Source organism: Nannobrachium achirus (genome assembly GCF_963921795.1).
Source record: "Nannobrachium achirus genome assembly, chromosome: 3".
Classification (NCBI taxonomy): domain Eukaryota; kingdom Metazoa; phylum Chordata; class Actinopteri; order Myctophiformes; family Myctophidae; genus Nannobrachium; species Nannobrachium achirus.
The window spans coordinates 77,210,945-77,234,855 of NC_137812.1; the positions used below are offsets into that span (position 1 = coordinate 77,210,945).

The 23,911-nt window shown below is 39.7% G+C and overlaps 1 protein-coding gene across 1 annotated transcript in view; it reads left to right on the plus strand.

The window, feature by feature from the left end:
• Window positions 1–588: 588 nt before the first annotated feature.
• The window catches only part of srd5a2a (steroid-5-alpha-reductase, alpha polypeptide 2a), a gene marked incomplete at both ends in the record, with an annotated part of 35,772 nt that continues 12,449 nt past the window's right edge, over window positions 589–23,911 (plus strand). Inside the window, 3 exons of the mRNA XM_080722812.1 lie at window positions 589–1,162; window positions 1,538–1,817; window positions 8,264–8,400. Coding sequence (XP_080578938.1) covers window positions 589–1,162; window positions 1,538–1,817; window positions 8,264–8,400 — 991 coding nt within the window. The remainder of the gene's footprint in view (window positions 1,163–1,537; window positions 1,818–8,263; window positions 8,401–23,911) is intronic.

Here is a 23,911-nt window from a genome sequence, read left to right on the forward strand (position 1 = left end):
GAAATCAACACTGTTTCTTTGGTCACAACAGTCGTGACATGAAGTGTTCTAGGGGTGTAACGATATAGTAACTGCATCGAAATATCGTTTTTAACTTAAGTATATCGAAATGAAAACAGCTAAAATCGAATTGTTTTGTTTTATTTTGTATCGTATCGAATCGGCAGTGCAATGAATCGATTGTATCGATACTACCTACTTGTGCATTATATTTAGCATTTTTAAGAAGGAAAAAATGAAAAGGAGGGGTTTAATTACTTTTCCTTTCCATATAGCTACACTGGTCTATGGATAAATGTGTGTAATCTCTGGGTTCATGTCAAGGTGCAGGTTTGTCAATATACAATGTCCATGTATTTGGCAGATAATCACTGTGTTTACTTATTTATATCCATAATAATACATGTTTCCCTTAAAAACCTGCACTATCCACACCTTTCACACAGATTTAATGTCTTTGCTAAATAGTTACTATATTGATTTTAAATCATTGAATGGAATCGTATCGTATCACCATGAATGAACCAATATCGTCCATGTATCGTATCGTTAACCATGTATCGTGATATGTATCGAATCGCTATTAAAATGTATCGTTACACCTCTAAAGTGTTCCTATCCTCCCATCACAGCACCTTCTCAGGGTGTTCCTGTCCTCCCATCACAGCACCTTCTCCTCCCATCACAGCACCTTCTCCTCCCATCACAGCACCTTCTCCTCCCATCACAGCACCTTCTCCTCCCATCACAGCACCTTCTCCTCCCATCACAGCACCTTCTCAGGGTGTTCCTGTCCTCCCATCACAGCACCTTCTCCTCCCATCACAGCACCTTCTCCTCCCATCACAGCACCTTCTCCTCCCATCACAGCACCTTCTCCTCCCATCACAGCACCTTCTCAAGGTGTTCCTGTCCTCCCATCACAGCACCTTCTCCTCCCATCACAGCACCTTCTCCTCCCATCACAGCACCTTCTCCTCCCATCACAGCACCTTCTCCTCCCATCACAGCACCTTCTCCTCCCATCACAGCACCTTCTCCTCCCATCACAGCACCTTCTCCTCCCATCACAGCACCTTCTCAGGGTGTTCCTGTCCTCCCATCACAGCACCTTCTCCTCCCATCACAGCACCTTCTCCTCCCATCACAGCACCTTCTCAAGGTGTTCCTGTCCTCCATCCCCAGAACCAATGGAGTGCCAGGCGGTCCTGGTCCATTAAGTGATCCTGTCCTCCATCCCCAGAACCAATGGAGTGCCGGGCGGTCCTGGTCCATTAAGTGATCCTATCCTCCATCCCATCAGAACCAATGGAGTGCCAGGCGGTCCTGGTCCATTAAGTGATCCTGTCCTCCATCCCCAGAACCAATGGAGTGCCGGGCGGTCCTGGTCCACTAAGTGATCCTATCCTCCATCCCATCAGAACCAATGGAGTGCCAGGTGGTCCTGGTCCATTAAGTGATCCTATCCTCCATCCCCAGAACCAATGGAGTGCCGGGCGGTCCTGGTCCACTAAGTGATCCTGTCCTCCATCCCCAGAACCAATGGAGTGCCGGGCGGTCCTGGTCCACTACCTGAGCTGGGGTTTCATCGCGGGTGCCTTGGCGTACCTGCTGAAGCAGAGCAGAGAGACCACGCCCTACGGGCGCTACGTGGGCACTGGGGGCGGGGCCACCTTCCTGCCCGCCAGGCTGGCCTGGGTGATCCAGGAGGCTCCCTGCGTCCTAGTGCCCGCCCTCCTGCTGCTCACCACGGAGCCTGGCAGCACCCTGGGAAAACACCTGCTGCTCTGGACATTCTGCCTGCACTACGCACAAAGGTACCGTAACCGCTAGACCAAAGGAACAGTAACCTCACTGATAAATATATTATTTGTAAACAACAACACCTTCTTATTCCCATATGAGATACAATAATCCATCACACAGAAATAAGACAGGAGAGTGATCAGAGTGAGAATGGAATGTTTTACTATGGAGAGAGAGTATTCAAGACAAAGGTACAACAGAATAATCAATGGTTCGTGCTCTCTCTGACAAATGATGTTTTGACATGAGTATAAGTATGGTCATTTGGTCAGTCAGTGGATGACGTTTCAACAATTCATAGGATATGTTTCTTGTCCACAAATGACAAGACAAAGAGTCCATATACAGTAGGTTACTGGGGGAAGAGATGTCCTTGCCGTCTGAGCTGAACCAAAACAATTGTCATTGTTTTAGGAACAGGCTCCATGGCAGTAGATAAGGCCTTTCTACCAGACCTTGTGTGTACTGTACATGACATTATATGACATTATATTAGGGTCAGGTGGTGATCAATATGAATTGATAAAAAGATGATATAAACCACATAAACCACAACAAAATACCTAACACTCACAAAGGTCAGTGGTTGGGGAATCTCCATACAGTATATAAAGCTATAGATACCTCATCCACCACTGCCAGTTCATTGCAGTTTATTTTCAAAGCACACATTTTGCTTCTGGGGGTCCCTGGGACTAAATATTTTCAGATGGGGGTCCATGGCCAAATACATATCATTTTGGGGGTCCTTGACATGAAAAGGTTTGAGGACCATGCAATGATCATAGCAACATGCGTTTTTTTCAAAAACCTTAGAAGGATTTAGAAGATAGAATCGGGTCAAAATATTCAAAGACTTGCACACATTTCCAAGATTTTTTAAAAATAGCAGATCTACAAGCTCCATCCATCCATCCATCCATCTTCAACCGCTTATCTGGAATCAGGTCGCAGGTGTAACAGTTCCAACTGAGACTTCCAGATTTCCTTATCCTGAGCAACTTCCTCCACTCCCTCAGGGAGTATACCGAGGCGTTCCCAGGCCAGTTTGGAGATATAATCCTTCCATCAGGTCTTTGGTCTGCCACGGGGTCTCCTCCCAGTGGGACGTGCATCGAGGACCTTCCTAGGAAGGCGCTCGGGGGGCATCCGTACTAGATGCCCCAACCACCTAAGCTGACTCCTTTCCAAGTGAAGGAGCAGCGGTTCTACTCCAAGTCTCTCTCGGGTGACTGAACTTCTCACCCTATCTCTAAGGGAGATACCAACCACCCGTCTGAGAAAGCACTCATTTCGGCCGCTTGCACCCGCGACCTTATACTTTGGGTCATGACCCACACTTCATGACCATAGGTGAGAGTAGGAAGGAGGATTGCTCAGTAGACAGAGAGCTTTGCCTTACGACTCAACTCTTTTCACCACAGTGCGAACAGGGTACCGTAACCTCTAGACCAAAGGAACAGTAACCTCACTGATAAATATATTATTTGTAAACAACAACACCTTCTTATTCCCATATGAGATACAATAATCCATCACACAGAAATAAGACAGGAGAGTGAACAGAGTGAGAATGGAATGTTTTACTATGGAGAGAGAGTATTCAAGACAAAGGTACAACAGAATAATCAATGGTTCGTGCTCCGCGACCTTATACTTTGGGTCATGACCCACACTTCATAACCATAGGTGAGAGTAGGAACAAATATTGCTCGGTAGACAGAGAGCTTTGCCTTCTGGCTCAACTCTTTTTTCTTCACCACAGTGCGAACAGGGATTATAATAACATGTACCGCCCTGATTATGTTGTCACGACTGGCTGACGACTACAAGAGCGGGGGGGACATGGTTCCATGATGAGATGTGTTTGGAATGTCAGCTTTACAGCCTGTCTGTTAAACTCTGAACACAAGGTTATTCTCCACACACCCATGAATGAGTTAGGAAACTATGGAGCAGGGACGTGCTGGCCATTGGGAAAAGCGGGACAACTCCCAAACGGCCGGTTCATTCCCGGCCGGTCCAGGCCGGCCATTAGGAAAAAAATACAAATAAAATGTCGGCCTTCGTTCCATTTTGGGGGCTGGGCGGCCAACAAAGAAACCTTGTATCTCCAAGTTTCAAATTTGTAATTTTTTTCGCAAAGCAAAGCCCTGCTTCATCATACAAGGCTGTCGCACTAAAGTAGTGAAAACAGCAGATCTACAAGCACACAACGCCTCGCGTTGCGAGGCGTTGTGTGCTTGTAGATTGGCTGTTTTCACTAGTTTAAATCATTTTTTCAAATGATAAATACAAAACAAACGGTTTTGGACATACAAGGTTTCCACCCGACAACGACGAAATATAACTCATGTAATTGGCCCACTGGCTTGTCACTTTGTCACAAATCTTTGAGTAGCAGCAGCCCTATAGAGAGAGATCTCTCTCTATAGCGCGCAATGAGGGCCTCTCCGACTCTTTTTCCCGGGCTGAATCAGGGGCCCAGCACGTCCCTGCTATGGAGGCTGAATCTTATGAATGAGTTAGGAAACTATGGGAGGGGTGAATCTTATCCCAGTAGTTGATGGATGGGGTGGTGAAAGACTGGATCGCTGGGTTAGTGTTAGGGTTAGGGTTGTTTCACAAACACTGCGTCTTTAAAACAACATTTGTTGTGGAAAAAATGTATAATTATGAGTGCCGTCCATGTATACTGTATACCAATGGTTCTCAAGCTTTCAAATGTCAAGGTCTCCCCGTAACTCTGACAGTGTACAAATGGAACCAAATGGACCTGGCGGGGTCCATTTGGTTCCATTTGTACACTGTCAGAGTTACAGACTTGTATGAGTCCATTTAGACCCCCCACTTATAGAACCACTGCTGTAGACCAGTGTTTCTCAGTCCTTTGCCTCAGGGCTCCTCTGTAAACAACCTATTGATCCACAACACCCTGAATTACAACGCCTTACATTTACGTCATGTTACGGTACACGAATATGAAAATATTTCCCCTTAAAGGAGTAGTTCACCCCCAAAATGACTTTTTCTCTATTGATTACTCTTGCCATGGAGACTTGAGTTCAATAATATTTTTGAGTTTTTGTTGCATTCCTAATAAGACAATAATTTGATAACAATACATTTATACACATGGGGGTAAAGTGACTAAAATCAATGTTTTGTCTTAGCAATGTGACAAATACAAAAGAATATTACTGAACTCTAGTCTCCATGGCATGAGTAATCAATAGAAAAAAAGTCATTATTACTCAATGACGAAGCTTGTAAGGCCAGACATAAACTAACGCTGTGCTTCATTAAGTACATTCACTCACTCATTATTACTCAATGACGAAGCTTGTAAGGCCAGACATAAACTAACCCTGTGCTTCATTAAGTAAAAGCACTCATTATTACTCAATGACGAAGCTTGTAAGGCCAGACATAAACTAACGCTATGCTTCATTAAGTAAATGCACTCAATATTACTCAATGACGAAGCTTGTAAGGCCAGACATAAACTAACGCTGTGCTTCATTAAGTAAATGCACTCAAAATTACTCAATGACGAAGCTTGTAAGGCCAGACATAAACTAACGCTATGCTTCATTAAGTAAATGCACTCAATATTACTCAATGACGAAGCTTGTAAGGCCAGACATAAACTAACGCTGTGCTTCATTAAGTAAATGCACTCATTATTACTCAATGACGAAGCTTGTAAGGCCAGACCAGAGCAATGCAACAAGTCACAACTCATTGCAACAGAACAGTTTTAAAGTCAGACCAAACACCAATGCAACTCATTGCAACAGCACCGCTGGGGAGAATGGTTGCAGTAGTTGGATGTTGCAAGCAGTTGCATATGGTGTGGTTGGGACTTGCATGCGTCATACCTCTTCTCCACTACATCTCATATGGTGTGGTTTGGACCTGCATGCGTCATACGGAGGCAAAGATTTTTCATTTTACTCTCTTAACCCTCTAAGGCCCAAATATAGAAATACTTGAAATAAAAAATTGAAAAAAAATCAGAAGGTGTTGTAGGAGTCCTAATAAGAGGAAAATGTAATGTTTTTTTCAAAAAAATGTTTTTGTAAGGTTTTATAGCCATAAATCATAAATCATGCTCTAATTTACATATGGGGGATATTTTTCACAATAATAACAAATGTACATGTTCTGCAATTATGTGAATACTTTATAGTTAGCATTACTTTGTAGATTTAAGTTACCGGTTCATTACAAAAGATTAAGCCCTATTTTTATACTGTCTGCGAAAATAGCAGACTGGATAAAAGTTTTGAAAAAAGTTTGAAATAACTTGAGAATTGGGACACTGGTAGGCCTTCTAGAGATGGAGCTTGAAACCCCAGCCTGAGACAGACTTGATGATAAATGTATTTAATACAGACAGCGGTAGGTAGTCTTGCTTGGCCAGACTGTTGCCTAACGCGATTTGCAAATGCTCCTGGCATACAGTCTGGGGCAACGGAAATAGAAACCATGAGTGCGAGATAAAGCGGATGTGACGCAACCGCTCCCTTGGTGCAGTAGCAATAACATGTCCTACTGGAAGCGTTAAGTCTCCTTTCATTCATTTTTGGGGCGTTATTTCATCTTTCTCTGGTGTTGTTGGTGTTACTTCCATGATGTTTTAAAATGTTTCTTAAACTATACACCCATAACAAGAATATGCCGCTCGAATGACTTTGTCTGAGCTGGTGTGTTTCTGTTATGTTTCCAATGGGACTACAGTTCATTAGAATGACTCTGTCTGTGCTAGTGTGTTTCTGTTATGTTTCCAATGGGACTACAGTTCATTATAATGACTCTGTCTGTGCTAGTGTGTTTCTGTTATGTTTCCAATGGGACTACCAGGGGACTACAGTTCAGTGCAGCAGCTACTTCCGATACTCGCCGTTCGGGAGCTGCCGTTCCAGACTCTATATAGCATTCAGAGATTGTGGAATAGTTGTCTGGCTACGCAAGACTAGGAAACAGGTGTCAGCTAGAGAGAAGGAACTTCCTGTACAGACAGGAAACAGGTGGCAGCTAGAGAGAAGGAACTTCCTGTACAGACAGGAAACAGGTGGCAGCTAGAGAGAAGGCACTTCCTGTACAGACAGGAAAAAGGTGGCAGAGAAGACACTAGGTTATAGTAACCACTAAACCACCACTTTGCTTATACCTCATAATGTTCAGGCATGTGCACACATAGACATCAAAGGGGGCTTGAGCCCCTGCCCTTTTATCCGTCTGTAAAAAGTGTCCTCTCCAGACCATGAATGCAGTTTCCACTATGGTGAAAGAAATGTAAATGCCCCTCTTTCCATGCCATACCTGAAGGCAGTTTGGAATTGCCTTGTCCAAACTCTCCTGAACTTGAATGCAGCATCTTATATTATGGAATTCTGTGTGTGTAGAAATCCATGCCGTTACGCCACATCTCCAGTATTCACTTGATTAAGCTTAGTTCAGTGTGGTTTCAAGCACCGATATTTTCCACCAAAAGGCCCTTTTAGAAATGTCAGCCCCTGCCTCTCTAACATTCTCTGCACATCCCTTCTCATGTGCATCGTCTTATCGTCTTCATCAAAACCGTTACTTTTCAGGATCCAAATTCTAAAGCAGCAGATCTACAAGCTCAAAACCTGTCACTGGAGCTTGTAGATCTGCTGCTTGTGTGTGAGGGTTAGGGTTAGTCAGTTAGGGTTAGATCAAGTATAGGATGTTAAAACACAAGAGATTTAAGAGGTTTCAGCGACCATACTGTACTTACTGTATGTTAATATCTTAATATCTTTAAGTTCTCTATTGACGTGCTTGTTACTTTAATGTTTCATTTTGTTCTCCCAAATTCAAAAGCAGCAACAGCAGCAAACTGACAGGCTCAACACGAGCTTGTAGATCTGCTGTTACTTTTGAGTGACAGAAAAGCTCCACCGGCTGTCCGTCTCTCTGTCCGTCACGTCACACTTTTGCCCCTACTCTTATCTCTGCCACTGTTGCCCCGATCCATGCCAAACCTTGCACACACACTCCTGCTGGCAAACCACAACCTCAACCCCTCATTTCTCACATGGCCCTCTTCTACACACATTTTTGAACAATGCTCCTACAGATTTTGGCCTAAAATCACACAAAGCGGTACACTGTATCTCTACAGTCATGTCATCAACATGGATCTCCTGATTGGCTACGATTGCCTTCTATAGTTTTCTCCCGATTAGGGAGTTTTACTGGTGAGAAGAAATAAAAAAAGAACATACTCTTCTTTGTGAACATGTTTTTCTTTCCTTCAGTTTTAGATCCGGTATACGGTAGATATATGGTCTTATGAACTAAAGCTCATTATGTAAACTGTGTGTGTGTGTGTGTGTGTGTGTGTGTGTGTGTGTGTGTGTGTGTGTGTGTGTGTGTGTGTGTGTGTGTGTGTGTTCAGAACCTTTGTGTACGGTCCGCTGACCAGAGGTCGTCCAACTCCTCTGCACATCGTAGTGAGTTCCTTCATCTTCTGCTCCATCAACGCCTTCCTACAGGCTCACTACCTGCTGCACTGTGTGACCTACGATGAGTCCTACTGGACCTACTGCAGACTGACCACTGGTGAGTTAGTCCTACCTTCCTACAGGCTCACTACCTGCTGCACTGTGTGACCTACGATGAGTCCTACTGGACCTACTGCAGACTGACCACTGGTGAGTTAGTCCTACCTTCCTACAGGCTCACTACCTTCTGCACTGCTGGACCTACGATGAGTCCTGGATGACCTACTGCAGACTGACCGCTGGTGAGTTAGTCCTACTGACCGCTGGTGAGTTAGTCCTACTGACCGCTGGTGAGTTAGTCCTACTGACCGCTGGTGAGTTAGTCCTACTGCAGACTGACTGCTGGTGAGTTAGTCCTACTGACCGCTGGTGAGTTAGTCCTACTGACCACTGGTGAGTTAGTCCTACTGACCGCTGGTGAGTTAGTCCTACTGACCACTGGTGAGTTAGTCCTACTGCAGACTGACTGGTGAGTTAGTCCTACTGCAGACTGACCACTGGTGAGTTAGTCCTACTGACCACTGGTGAGTTAGTCCTACTGACCACTGGTGAGTTAGTCCTACTGCAGACTGACCACTGGTGAGTTAGTCCTACCTTCCTACAACAGGGGTTCCCAAACCTTTTTGTCTCAGGTCACCCCATAAATATTGTTTTTAATCCGAGGCACCCCTACATTATAATTTTCACTCCCAGCACCTTATATTTATAGCATATCGTCGTTGTCGGGTGGAAACCTTGTATGTCCAAAACCGTTCATTTTGTGTTTATCATCTATAAAATGTACTAAACTAGTGAAAACAGCAGATCTACAAGCACACAGTGTGCTTGTAGATCTGCTGTTTTCACTAGTTTTGTGCGACAGTCTTGTATGATGAAGCAGGGCTTTGCTTTACCAAAAGACGTACACATTTGAAACTTGGAGATTCAAGGTTTCTGCCCGACAGTGACAATATTTTAGTGATTATGTTGCGAGGAAAACGTTGAGATAACAGCCATTTTGGTTAGAACTGACTGAAAATAACTTTGTACTTCAACTTTAAAATGATATTAAAGTTATACCATGTAACTTTTTTTATAAAACAAATCTTAAAATTGTCCTAACTGTTAAATCGCTAAAGTTTTAGAACCCCTTCTCTTTATATGTTTTCTATGAGCCGTGAGGGGGGGAGAATTACGCGGCAAAATGACGTCATCTGCATCATGTGTATACGTTGACCAATCATATCGCCGATCATAAACACATGGTACACTACCGGCCAATCACAGGCGCATCTTGCTGACTTCTCAGGAAGTAGCTTGCCTCAACATAACAACAACATACTCGGGTGAAGGAGTCAGTTTCTCCGGAATGCCTGAACGCACCGGACCCCTCTAAAGATAGATCTCGGTGAGCTGCAGGCGGACGCGGTGGCGAGAGGCCCGGTCCGCGGCGTAAAAACGGCCGAAAGACGCGGACGCGACCGTGGTTTGCTATACAGCTCTGACCACTAGTTGAGCAACTTACACAGCTTTAAATATTTTTTCAAGTTTCCAAATAAATTCCAAATATTATCAATGATCTCGCGGCACCCTTGGACTGCCGTCACGGCACCCCAGGGTGCCCCGTCACCCCAGTGTGCCCCGTCATTCATTTTGAAAACCCCTGTCCTACAGAGTCACTATACTTGCTGAGATGAGGCACAAAATACAACAAAGGATTTGAAATACAAATTAAAAATACTATGTGAAATACTTACCAGGATACTGTCATCATGCAGGATAGTTGCGACCGTCAGGTCGCAGTTACTATCAAAACCTCCACCGGCTGTCAGTCTGTCTGTCAGTCTGTCAGTCACACGTCACACGTCACACTTTTGCCCTTCTCATATCTCCGTGGCGGAGATACTGTTCATATCTCCGCCACTAACCCTAACCCTAACCCTAACCCTAACCCTAACACATTTTTGGACACTGCTCCTACAGAGTCTGCCCTGATTCTGCCCTGAAAGACATACTGTGTACGTCTAGAGTCATGTCATCAACATGGATCTGTCACATTTAGCGCCACCATCAGGCCGATTTTTACATGCGACCTGAGGGTCGCTTATCTCCCGATTTAGGGAGTCTTACTGGTATAACTGTATTGGTGACAGTATCCTGATCAGTATTAGATCAAGTACTGAACTTTTTTTTTCTCCTCAAAATACTTTTTTGTACTTTGTGCCCATCTCTGACCTGCCTGTCCACTACCAACGCAGACTGGCCGCTGGTCAGTTAGCGCTACATTCATAGTCACTGTGTCCACTACACTCCTGGATGACTGACAGTGAGTAGTCTCTCTTAGCCAGACAACTATTCCACAATCTCTGAATGCTATATAGAGTCTGGAACGGCAGCTCCCGAACGGCGAGTATCGGAAGTAGCCGCTGCTGCACTGAACTGTAGTCCCATTGGAAACATAACAGAAACACACTAGCACAGACAGAGTCATTATAATGAACTGTAGTCCCATTGGAAACATAACAGAAACACAAAAGCTCAGACAAAGTCATTCGAGCGGCCTATTCTTGTTATGAGTGTATAGTTTAAGAAAACGTTTGAAAACATCATGGAGGTGACACCAATAACACCAGAGAAAGACGAAATAACGGCCCCAGAAATGTCACATCCGCTCTATCTCGCACTCATCGTTTCTATTTCCGTTTGCCAGACTGTATGCCAGTCTGGCCTCGCGAGACTAGACAGTGAGCGACTACACCAGTGTTTCTCAACCTTTTTTCTGCATGGACACACTTTTCATGTTCCAAGAATCCATGGTCACACCAACATAATACGGAGGTGTAAATATCGTCACTGTCGGGAAGAAACCTTGTATCTCCAAGTTTCAAATTTGTACGTTTCTTCGCAAAGTAAAGCTCTGCTTCATCATACAAGGCTGTCGCACAACAGTAGTGAAAACAGCAGATCAAGCAGTTTCAAGGGGCACACTTGACCCTTCTCAGGGGCACACCAAAGGTCCCCAGGACCAGTGGTTGAGAAACACTGGTCCACACCACTGGTTCTATACAGTGGGGTCCATGGAATACGGCTCTGTAAGACTGTAAGTGTACACTCTCAGAGTTAAACTAACTGTAAGTGTACACTCTCAGAGTTAAACTAACTGTAAGCGTACACTCTCAGAGTTAAACTAACTGTAAGTGTACACTCTCAGAGTTAAACTAACTGTAAGTGTACACTCTCAGAGTTAAACTAACTGTAAGTGTACACTCTCAGAGTTAAACTAACTGTAAGTGTACACTCTCAGAGTTAAACTCACTATAAGGATTTACTAGCAAAAGAGATGACAGCAGTTCTGAAGGTTATGAAACACACCACAGAATACAGTACTGGTGTCACATGACATGAGTCAAATTAACTGATATAGAAAATAAACAGCAAGAAACTGAGTTTAGGATAAGAAACAACAGATGGAAGAGCAGGTCGGTGTCTTGCATGGTTTCATCTGCTGTCAGTCTGAATGTGTGTTTTGAATGTATTGCTCAATGTAGCACTTTGGAAAAGGTTATAAATGCATTATGCACAACAAATGTTTTCAGCAGAAAGTGTCTGCCAACTTTGCAACACTGCTTAAGCAGCTCTGGTTTATGTTTCTGAATGCTAGATGGAGAGCACTGATAGACTGTGAGTTTCTGTTTCTGAATGCTAGATGGAGGGGACTGATAGACTGTATGTTTCTGTAGATGAATGCTAGATGAAGAGCACTGATAGACTGTATGTTTCTGTTTCTGAATGCTAGATGGAGGGGACTGATAGTGATAGAACGCTCCTGTCAGGATGATAAGATCAGCGTCACGTTCATGACAACGTGAGACGATCAGAATGCTGAGGACAGTACTCACGTTCTTTACTTAAAGGGGGAGAACCACACATTTTCAATATTGAACTGTATGTCATTATTAATATACCTTAGAGGAGTTGTGTGGAAATAAAAAAATAAAATAAAAAGTTCCCCTTCTGTGTTGCCTAGAACTGGAGGATTGATTTTGGGGTTTGTAGTGTAAAGTATTGAACATGGGTGGCTTTCACCTTTAAGTAAAAGTAACAATCTGCAATGTAGAAATACTAAAAGTAAAAAAGTCTGGAATTCAAAATGTAATGAAACTACAAAGGTTTTGGTATCAAAATGATCAAAAAAGTACTTGTTATGCAGAATCTCCCATTTCAAGTTTTCAAATGTAGGCTATAAAAAATCTTTTGAAATGAGCAGATCTACAAGCTCACAACGCGTCGCACAGTGACACGTTGTGAGCTTGTAGATTAATGGCACGAAATGTATAGGGTTAAAGTGTTTATGTAATTGTAATACTCAAGTAAAGTACAAATACCTCAAAACTGTACTTACATTATTGTGTATTATTATTTTATGCTTTAACTATAAAAAAATAGCAGATCTCCAAGCTCGCAGCGCGGCACCCTAACCCGATTTTGACCCGATTCTATGTGTCTTTCGAAACCTTCTACGTTTTTTTGAAAAACCTATGTTTCTATGTCAGCAATCTGGCCAGCCATCGTCAAAGAAAAGGTCCTTTTCACTTAACTGGTGCTCAGTTAGTCTGTTCTTGAGAGACTACTATGTCAGTGGTTCTCAAAACCTTTCATGCGAGGGACCCCAGAAATCACATGTATTTGGCCACAGACCCCCATCTCAAAATATCTAGTTCCAGGGACCACCCAGAAGCAAAATTTGGGATACAAATGTTCGCTTAAAAAATACATATATTCAAAGACTTGCACACATTTTCATGACTTTTTCAAAAATAGTTTTCAATAGTTAAAGCATTCAATAATTCTAGGCCTAAATGGGTTTTAAAGTACATGTACTTATAGTTACTTTCCACCGCTGATCTGGAGTAACCTTTTATCTCAGTGATGAAGCACACAGACAGATATCACAGTAAACACCTCCATGTCTGTGTTCATACTGTACATACTGTACATCTGTACATACTGTACATACTGTACACCTTGTGATGAATGCCAGCATCCTCAGAACTGCAGCACAGCACTAGTCTCACATGACCTGACTCTAGGAAACAGGTCATTAACACATTGGCCGCCATTTTAACATTGACTGTATGGCTCTCCTGCCATTTTGTTTAATAAAAAAATTGATATATTTTTTTTATATTGACATTTTTCCTAAATTCTGTATTTTTTCGACAATGTCATACAGAACCTCAAATGAAACAGGACAAACTCTAGTCTCACCGAAAAATAAAATAAATAAATAAAAAGCTTTTTTTTCTATAGTTGCAGCCATCTCAAAATAGCCATTTTTGACCAAAATCCAGCTATAATTGAAAGAACTGGAGATATTGACCTTTTTGTGATTGATGGCTTTTCGAGCGAATAACTCAGTTGATATTTGTATTTATGGCGTCAGGCACTTATCAGATAAGTGTACTAATGTAATTATGTAATAGGAATTATTTTTAGAATTTTCTGTTTAGAAAAATGCAGAGAAAAATATTTTTATATGCTATGTCTGACCAAAAACAGCAAGTTCACATTGATATACTATTACTGCTACAGTATTCTACAAGTCTGCTACAAGTCACTTGGGGGCGCTGTCTCTCTGTTTCTGTGTGTAAATGCTAGTTGCGCTCTGTAGGCCTACAGGTGCACACACACACATTGACATCAAAGGGGGCATGAGTCTTTACAACCAGTAAGACTCCCTAATCGGGAGATAAGCGACCGTTGGTCGCTTATCTCCACAAATATCACAACCTCCACCTCTCACGTCATACGGGTAGCCATAGTTACACCTGGAATGTTGAATCTCCATATATGGAGATAACCTATGCATCACACAAAGTCTGACCTCACCAGCCCATACTTGGGCATGGACGACTTATATCTCCATATACGGAGATGGCCATATGGAGATACGATGACATCACAGAGTCCACAGCTGATGATGTGGCGTGATGTCATACAATACACAAACAAGCCCTATATAAAGGGGCAATTCTCACCAGGGAAGAGAGCATTGCCTGGAATGTTGAATCTCCATATATTGAGATAACCTACGCATCACACAAAGTCTGACCTCACCAGCCCATACTTGGGCATGGACGACTTATATCTCCATATACGGAGATGGCCATATATGGAGATACGATGACATCACAGAGTCCACAGCTGATGATGTGGCGTGATGTCATACAATAAACAAACAAGCCCTATATACTGATGCGATACGATGACATCACAGAGTCCACAGCTGATGATGTGGCGTGATGTCATACAATAAACAAACAAGCCCTATATACTGATGCGGAGATATGAGCAGGGCAAAGGTGTGACGTGTGACGTGTGACCGACCGACGGACGGCCGGTGGAGGTTTTCATAGTAAACTGCTCCCTGACGGTCGCAATAACACTTCTAGAATACACCTCTAGAATGGATTGCTATGACATTTGTTCAACAAGGTGATCAGCAATCTCTCAACACGTCGCTCTGCGACACTTTGAGAGCTTGTAGAGCTTGTAGATCTGCTATTTTCACATTCTAGCACATGTTAGAAAATGTCTCCCCCTGCCCCTAAAAAATCCTCTGCACTGCCCTGGCAAGAGCAGGGCAGACGCAGTTTGCTAACGAGGCGAGGCTGTAGTTGATCGATCGCTTGTTGGCTGTAGTTGATGCCTGTTTTGGTGGAGCGTGGGCCAGGGACCCCCACGCCCACCTGGTTCCCTAAGTGTTGGCTGGAGACCAGGGGACCCCCTTTGTGAGACCCCATCGACAGGGACCACTTGTCCCTGCAACTGGATCATGTGAACTTTATGTAACAAATGATCGGCTTATTGATTGATTTTACAATGTTATGTAACTCCGCACTGCTCTGGGAGGTCGGCGAAGCGTTGGACCCGCGGACCCCTTATTGGTTCCGTTAGAAAGGCGACCAGGGACCCCACCTTTGCAAAGGCGATCATGGCTTGTTTGTGGACTAAATACCATTACAAAACTAATATTATAGCCTGGATATATGGATTATAACCCAGGGTGTGGATTCAAATCAACCATCATCATTATCAGGTACGTTTTAGAAGCATTTATATGGCGAATTGGCGATAATTGTGTGTTTTGTGTCTTGAGAGAGAGAGAGAGAGAGAGAGGCAGATCTCACTGATAGCACTGTTTTTTTATGGGACTGAACACCATCAGGGGGTCCAACAGGGACCACTGAAACAGAGATATAGTGGTCCTGGAGGGAAGCACACACACACACACACACACACACACACACACACACACACACACACACACACACACACACACACACACACACACACACACACACACACAGCTGTTCTCACACTTTTTTTTCTTCTCTTTTTTTTTCCGGCAGCCAGCCTTTTGAGCTCAAATGCGTCTTTTGCCAGTTCACTGTGGGTTATGGGGAGATTTATACATTTGTATTGCAATTTATACATTATTACAGTATTTTTTTCAAACACACTTACTTTGATGTGTGATATTTTAGGTTCCCTTTAAGATAAAAGGCTCAGACTTTGTAACGGGCTGTGGAAGAATGTAATTAAACATTACATTATATAAAAGCAAATTCTCGGGACTATCGGGCCTGGCGGGGAACGACATTGGGATTTTCTCGGGACTATCGGGGGAGGCGGGGAATGAGTTAATATTATAGTTATAGTTCTACTAGTCTCACGTAGCCAGAAAACTATTCCACAATCTCTGAATGCTATATAGAGTCTGGAACGGCAGCTCCCAAACGGCAAGTATCGGAAGTAGCCACTGCTGCACGGAACTGTAGTTCCATTGTAAACATAACAGAAACACACTAGCACAGACAGAGTCATTCTAATGAACTGTAGTCCCATTGGAAACATAACAGAAACACACTAGCACAGACAGTCATTATAATGAACTGTAGTCCCATTGGAAACATAACAGAAACACACTAGCACAGACAGTCATTATAATGAACTGTAGTTCCATTGTAAACATAACAGAAACACACTAGCACAGACAGAGTCATTCTAATGAACTGTAGTCCCATTGGAAACATAACAGAAACACACTAGCACAGAAAGAGTCATTATAATGAACTGTAGTCCCATTGGAAACATAACAGAAACACACTAGCACAGACAAAGTAATTCGAGCGGCCTATTTCTTTTATGGGTGTATAGTTTAAGAAAACGTTTGAAAACATCATGGAGGTAACAACAACACCAGAGAAAGACGAAATAACGCCCCATAAAATAATGAAAGGAGACATAACGCTTCCAGTAGGACTTGTTATTGCTACTGCCCCAAGGGAGCGGTTGCGTCACATCCGCTTTATCTCACACTCATCGTTTCTATTTCCGTGCCCCAGACTGTTGACGGGAGCATTTCCCAAATCGCGGAGGCAACAGTCTGGCCACACCAGACTACCCATGACCAGACTGTTAACTCCCGCAATGTGCGATGCTCCCGTCATCCAGTCTGGGGCAACAGGAGTCTGATGAGTAAAGGATAAAGCAGACGTGACGCAGCCAGCCTCTCCCTTGGTGCAGCAGCGATAACAAGTCCTACTGGAAGTAGTAGATATACAAGCTTGTAGATCTATTTTTGAAAAGACGTGAAAAACTGTGCAAATCTTTGAATAATACTGAATGTATTTTTAAAGCAAACATTTGTAACTCAAATTATGCTTCTGGGGGACCCAGGTACTAAATATTTTGAGATGGGGTTCAAAATATATATCATTTTGGAGGTCCTTGACATGAAAAGGTTTGAGAACAACTGACGCACTTTGAGCTTGTATATCTGCTATTTTAGTTAAAACATAAAATAATGTTTTAAGTAATAATGCGTTCCAGGGTTAAACTAACTCATGTGTTTCTGTAGAATGTAGATCTGCTATTTTTGAAAAAGTCGTGAAAATGTGTGCAAATCTTTGAATATATGTATTTTCAAAGCGAACGTTTGTAACTCAAATTTTGCTTCTGGGGGGTCCCTGGAACTAGATATTTTGAGATGGGGGTCCGTGGCCAAATACATATCATTTTGGGGGTCCTTCACATGAAAAGGTTTGAGAACCACTGACATAGTAGTCTCTCAAGAACAGACTAACTGAGCTCCAGTTAAGTGAAAAGGACCTTTTCTTTGACGATGGCTGGCCAGATTGCTGACATAGAAACATAGGTTTTTCAAAAAAACCTTAGAAGGATTCAAAAGACACTAATAGAATCGGGTCAAAATTATAATTTTCATGATTAAAAAAAACAGATCTACAAGCTCGCAGCGTGGCACTCGGTGCCGCGCTGTGAGCTTGTATATCTGCTATTTTTCACTGGTTAAAGCATAAAATAATAATACACAATAATGTGTACCCGTTCTGACTAGGTTAAACTAACTCATGTGATCATGTAGGTTATTAAACTATAACTCATGTGATCATGTAGGTTATTAAACTATAACTCATGTGATCATGTAGGTTATTAAACTATAACCCATGTGATCCTGTAGGTTATTAAACTATAACTCTTGTGATCATGTAGGTTATTAAACTATAACTCATGTGATCATGTAGGTTATTAAACTATAACTCATGTGATCATGTAGTTCATTAAACTATAACTCATGTGATCATGTAGGTTATTAAACTATAACTCATGTGTTCATGTAGGTTATTAAACTATAACTCATGTGATCATGTAGGTTATTAAACTATAACTCATGTGTTCATGTAGGTTATTAAACTATAACTCATGTGATCATGTAGGTTATTAAACTATAACTCATGTGATCATGTAGGTTATTAAACTATAACTCATGTGATCATGTAGGTTATTAAACTATAACTCATGTGATCATGTAGGTTATTAAACTATAACTCATGTGATCATGTAGGTTATTAAACTATAACTCATGTGATCATGTAGGTTATTAAACTATAACACATGTGATCATGTAGGTTATTAAACTATAACTCATGTGATCATGTAGGTTATTAAACTATAACTCATGTGATCATGTAGGTTATTAAACTATAACTCATGTGTTCATGTAGTTCATTAAACTATAACTCATGTGTTCATGTAGGTTATTAAACTATAACTCATGTGATCATGTAGGTTATTAAACTATAACTCATGTGATCATGTAGGTTATTAAACTATAACCCATGTGATCATGTAGGTTATTAAACTATAACTCATGTGATCATGTAGGTTATTAAACTATAACTCATGTGATCATGTAGGTTATTAAACTATAACTCATGTGATCATGTAGGTTATTAAACTATAACTCATGTGATCATGTAGGTTATTAAACTATAACTCATGTGATCATGTAGGTTATTAAACTATAACTCATGTGATCATGTAGGTTATTAAACTATAACTCATGTGTTCATGTAGGTTATTAAACTATAACTCATGTGATCATGTAGGTTATTAAACTATAACTCATGTGATCATGTAGGTTATTAAACTATAACTCATGTGTTCATGTAGGTTATTAAACTATAACTCATGTGATCCTGTAGGTTATTAAACTATAACTCATGTGATCATGTAGGTTATTAAACTATAACTCATGTGATCATGTAGGTTATTAAACTATAACACATGTGATCATGTAGGTTATTAAACTATAACTCATGTGTTCATGTAGGTTATTAAACTATAACTCATGTGATCATGTAGGTTATTAAACTATAACTCATGTGATCATGTAGGTTATTAAACTATAACACATGTGATCATGTAGGTTATTAAACTATAACTCATGTGTTCATGTAGGTTATTAAACTATAACTCATGTGATCATGTAGTTCATTAAACTATAACTCATGTGATCATGTAGGTTATTAAACTATAACTCATGTGATCATTTAGGTTATTAAACTATAACTCATGTGTTCATGTAGGTTATTAAACTATAACTCATGTGTTCATGTAGGTTATTAAACTATAACACATGTGATCATGTAGGTTATTAAACTATAACTCATGTGATCATGTAGGTTATTAAACTATAACTCATGTGATCCTGTAGGTTATTAAACTATAACTCATGTGATCATGTAGGTTATTAAACTATAACTCATGTGTTCATGTAGGTTATTAAACTATAACTCATGTGATCATGTAGGTTATTAAACTATAACTCATGTGTCCATGTAGGTTATTAAACTATAACTCATGTGTCCATGTAGGTTATTAAACTATAACTCATGTGATCATGTAGGTTATTAAACTATAACTCATGTGTTCATGTAGGTTATTAAACTATAACTCATGTGTCCATGTAGGTTATTAAACTATAACTCATGTGATCATGTAGGTTATTAAACTATAACTCATGTGATCATTTAGGTTATTAAACTATAACTCATGTGATCATGTAGGTTATTAAACTATAACTCATGTGATCATGTAGGTTATTAAACTATAACTCATGTGATCATGTAGGTTATTAAACTATAACTCATGTGATCATGTAGTTCATTAATCTATAACTCATGTGATCATGTAGGTTATTAAACTATAACTCATGTGATCATGTAGGTTATTAAACTATAACTCATGTGATCATGTAGGTTATTAAACTATAACTCATGTGATCATGTAGGTTATTAAACTATAACTCATGTGATCATGTAGGTTATTAAACTATAACTCATGTGATCATGTAGGTTATTAAACTATAACTCATGTGATCATGTAGGTTATTAAACTATAACTCATGTGATCATGTAGGTTATTAAACTATAACTCATGTGATCATGTAGGTTATTAAACTATAACTCATGTGATCCTGTAGGTTATTAAACTATAACTCATGTGATCATGTAGGTTATTAAACTATAACTCATGTGATCATGTAGGTTATTAAACTATAACTCATGTGATCATGTAGGTTATTAAACTATAACTCATGTGATCATGTAGGTTATTAAACTATAACTCATGTGATCATTTAGGTTATTAAACTATAACTCATGTGATCATGTAGGTTATTAAACTATAACTCATGTGATCATGTAGGTTATTAAACTATAACTCATGTGATCATGTAGGTTATTAATCTATAACTCATGTGATCATGTAGGTTATTAAACTATAACTCATGTGTTCATGTAGGTTATTAAACTATAACTCATGTGATCATGTAGGTTATTAAACTATAACTCATGTGATCATGTAGGTTATTAAACTATAACTCATGTGTTCATGTAGGTTATTAAACTATAACTCATGTGATCATGTAGGTTATTAAACTATAACTCATGTGATCATGTAGGTTATTAAACTATAACTCATGTGTTCATGTAGGTTATTAAACTATAACTCATGTGTTCATGTAGGTTATTAATCTATAACTCATGTGTTCATGTAGGTTATTAAACTATAACTCATGTGATCCTGTAGGTTATTAAACTATAACTCATGTGATCATGTAGTTCATTAATCTATAACTCATGTGTTCATGTAGGTTATTAAACTATAACACATGTGATCATGTAGGTTATTAAACTATAACTCATGTGATCATGTAGGTTATTAAACTATAACTCATGTGTTCATGTAGGTTATTAAACTATAACTCATGTGATCATGTAGGTTATTAATCTATAACTCATGTGATCATGTAGGTTATTCAACTATAACTCATGTGTTCATGTAGGTTATTAAACTATAACTCATGTGATCATGTAGTTCATTAATCTATAACTCATGTGATCATGTAGGTTATTAAACTATAACTCATGTGATCATGTAGGTTATTAAACTATAACACATGTGATCATGTAGGTTATTAAACTATAACTCATGTGATCATGTAGGTTATTAAACTATAACTCATGTGATCATGTAGTTCATTAATCTATAACTCATGTGATCATGTAGGTTATTAAACTATAACTCATGTGATCATGTAGGTTATTAAACTATAACTCATGTGTTCATGTAGGTTATTAAACTATAACTCATGTGTTTCATGTAGGTTATTAAACTATAACTCATGTGATCATGTAGGTTATTAATCTATAACTCATGTGATCATGTAGGTTATTAAACTATAACTCATGTGATCATGTAGGTTATTAAACTATAACTCATGTGATCATGTAGGTTATTAAACTATAACTCATGTGATCATGTAGGTTATTAAACTATAACTCATGTGTTCATGTAGGTTATTAAACTATAACTCATGTGATCATGTAGGTTATTAAACTATAACTCATGTGATCATGTAGGTTATTAAACTATAACTCATGTGATCATGTAGGTTATTAATCTATAACTCATGTGATCATGTAGGTTATTAAACTATAACTCATGATCATGTAGGTTATTAAACTATAACTCATGTGATCATGTAGGTTATTAATCTATAACTCATGTGATCATGTAGGTTATTAAACTATAACTCATGTGATCATGTAGGTTATTAATCTATAACTCATGTGTTCATGTAGGTTATTAAACTATAACTCATGTGATCATGTAGGTTATTAATCTATAACTCATGTGATCATGTAGGTTATTAAACTATAACTCATGTGATCATGTAGGTTATTAAACTATAACTCATGTGATCATGTAGGTTATTAATCTATAACTCATGTGATCATGTAGGTTATTAAACTATAACTCATGATCATGTAGGTTATTAAACTATAACTCATGTGATCATGTAGGTTATTAAACTATAACTCATGTGATCATGTAGGTTATTAAACTATAACTCATGTGATCATGTAGGTTATTCAACTATAACACATGTGATCCTGTAGGTTATTAAACTATAACTCATGTGATCATGTAGGTTATTCAACTATAACACATGTGATCCTGTAGGTTATTAAACTATAACTCATGTGATCATGTAGGTTATTAAACTATAACTCATGTGATCATGTAGGTTATTAAACTATAACTCATGTGATCATGTAGGTTATTAAACTATAACTCATGTGATCATGTAGGTTATTAAACTATAACTCATGTGATCATGTAGGTTATTAAACTATAACTCATGTGATCATGTAGGTTATTAAACTATAACTCATGTGATCATGTAGGTTATTAAACTATAACTCATGTGATCATGTAGGTTATTAAACTATAACTCATGTGATCATGTAGGTTATTAAACTATAACTCATGTGATCATGTAGGTTATTAAACTATAACTCATGTGATCATGTAGGTTATTAAACTATAACTCATGTGATCATGTAGGTTATTAAACTATAACTCATGTGATCATGTAGGTTATTAAACTATAACACATGTGATCCTGTAGGTTATTAAACTATAACTCATGTGATCATGTAGGTTATTAAACTATAACTCATGTGATCATGTAGGTTATTAAACTATAACTCATGTGATCATGTAGGTTATTAAACTATAACTCATGTGATCATGTAGGTTATTAAACTATAACTCATGTGATCATGTAGGTTATTAAACTATAACTCATGTGTTCATGTAGGTTATTAAACTATAACTCATGTGATCATGTAGGTTATTAAACTATAACTCATGTGATCATGTAGGTTATTAAACTATAACTCATGTGATCATGTAGGTTATTAAACTATAACACATGTGATCCTGTAGGTTATTAAACTATAACTCATGTGATCATGTAGGTTATTAAACTATAACTCATGTGTTCATGTAGGTTATTAAACTATAACTCATGTGATCATGTAGGTTATTAAACTATAACGCATGTGATCCTGTAGGTTATTAAACTATAACTTATGTGTTCATGTAGGTTATTAAACTATAACTCATGTGATCCTGTAGGTTATTAAACTATAACTCACTAGCCCTTACCCGTTCAAAGATATGAGCTCCAAAATGATGTGCAGTGTGTGGGTTATGGGATGTGCACTGTGCACACAGTATATGAGGGATGGAAAGTAACTTTAACTGGTGCTTGCATGATGTAGGAGCATCAATGTAAGAAACCCGTTTCCTTTAATGGCTACAGAGATACTGTCTCCCCCCCCAGCCCGCCCGCCCACCCGCCTGCACACACACCCGCCCGCCTGCCTGCACACACACACACACACACACACACACACTCCCCCCGTGTGTGTGTGTGTGTGTGTGTGTGTGTGTGTGTGTGTGTGTGTGTGGGTTTGTGTGTGATTGTGCATGGCCTGAACAACAGCGCCCCTCCCTTAACATGTGTGGTCACAAAAGGTACTGTAGGCTAAATAGATATAGATACACCATAAAAATGCAAATATACAGCATACGATTTGCGAAAGTGACAAACGGGCTTCACAGTTATGTCAGGTGTGTTCATATGCTTATGGTGATGCGATTTCAGATCAATTGCTCCAGCCACTGATGAGAAACGCGGTTTCAGACAGACAGACAGACACTCAGACAGACAGACATTCCGAAAATTATATGTTAGATGTGTTCATGTAGGTTATTAAACTATAACTCATGTGATCCTGTAGGTTATTAAACTATAACTCATGTGATCATGTAGGTTATTAAACTATAACTCATGTGTTCATGTAGGTTAT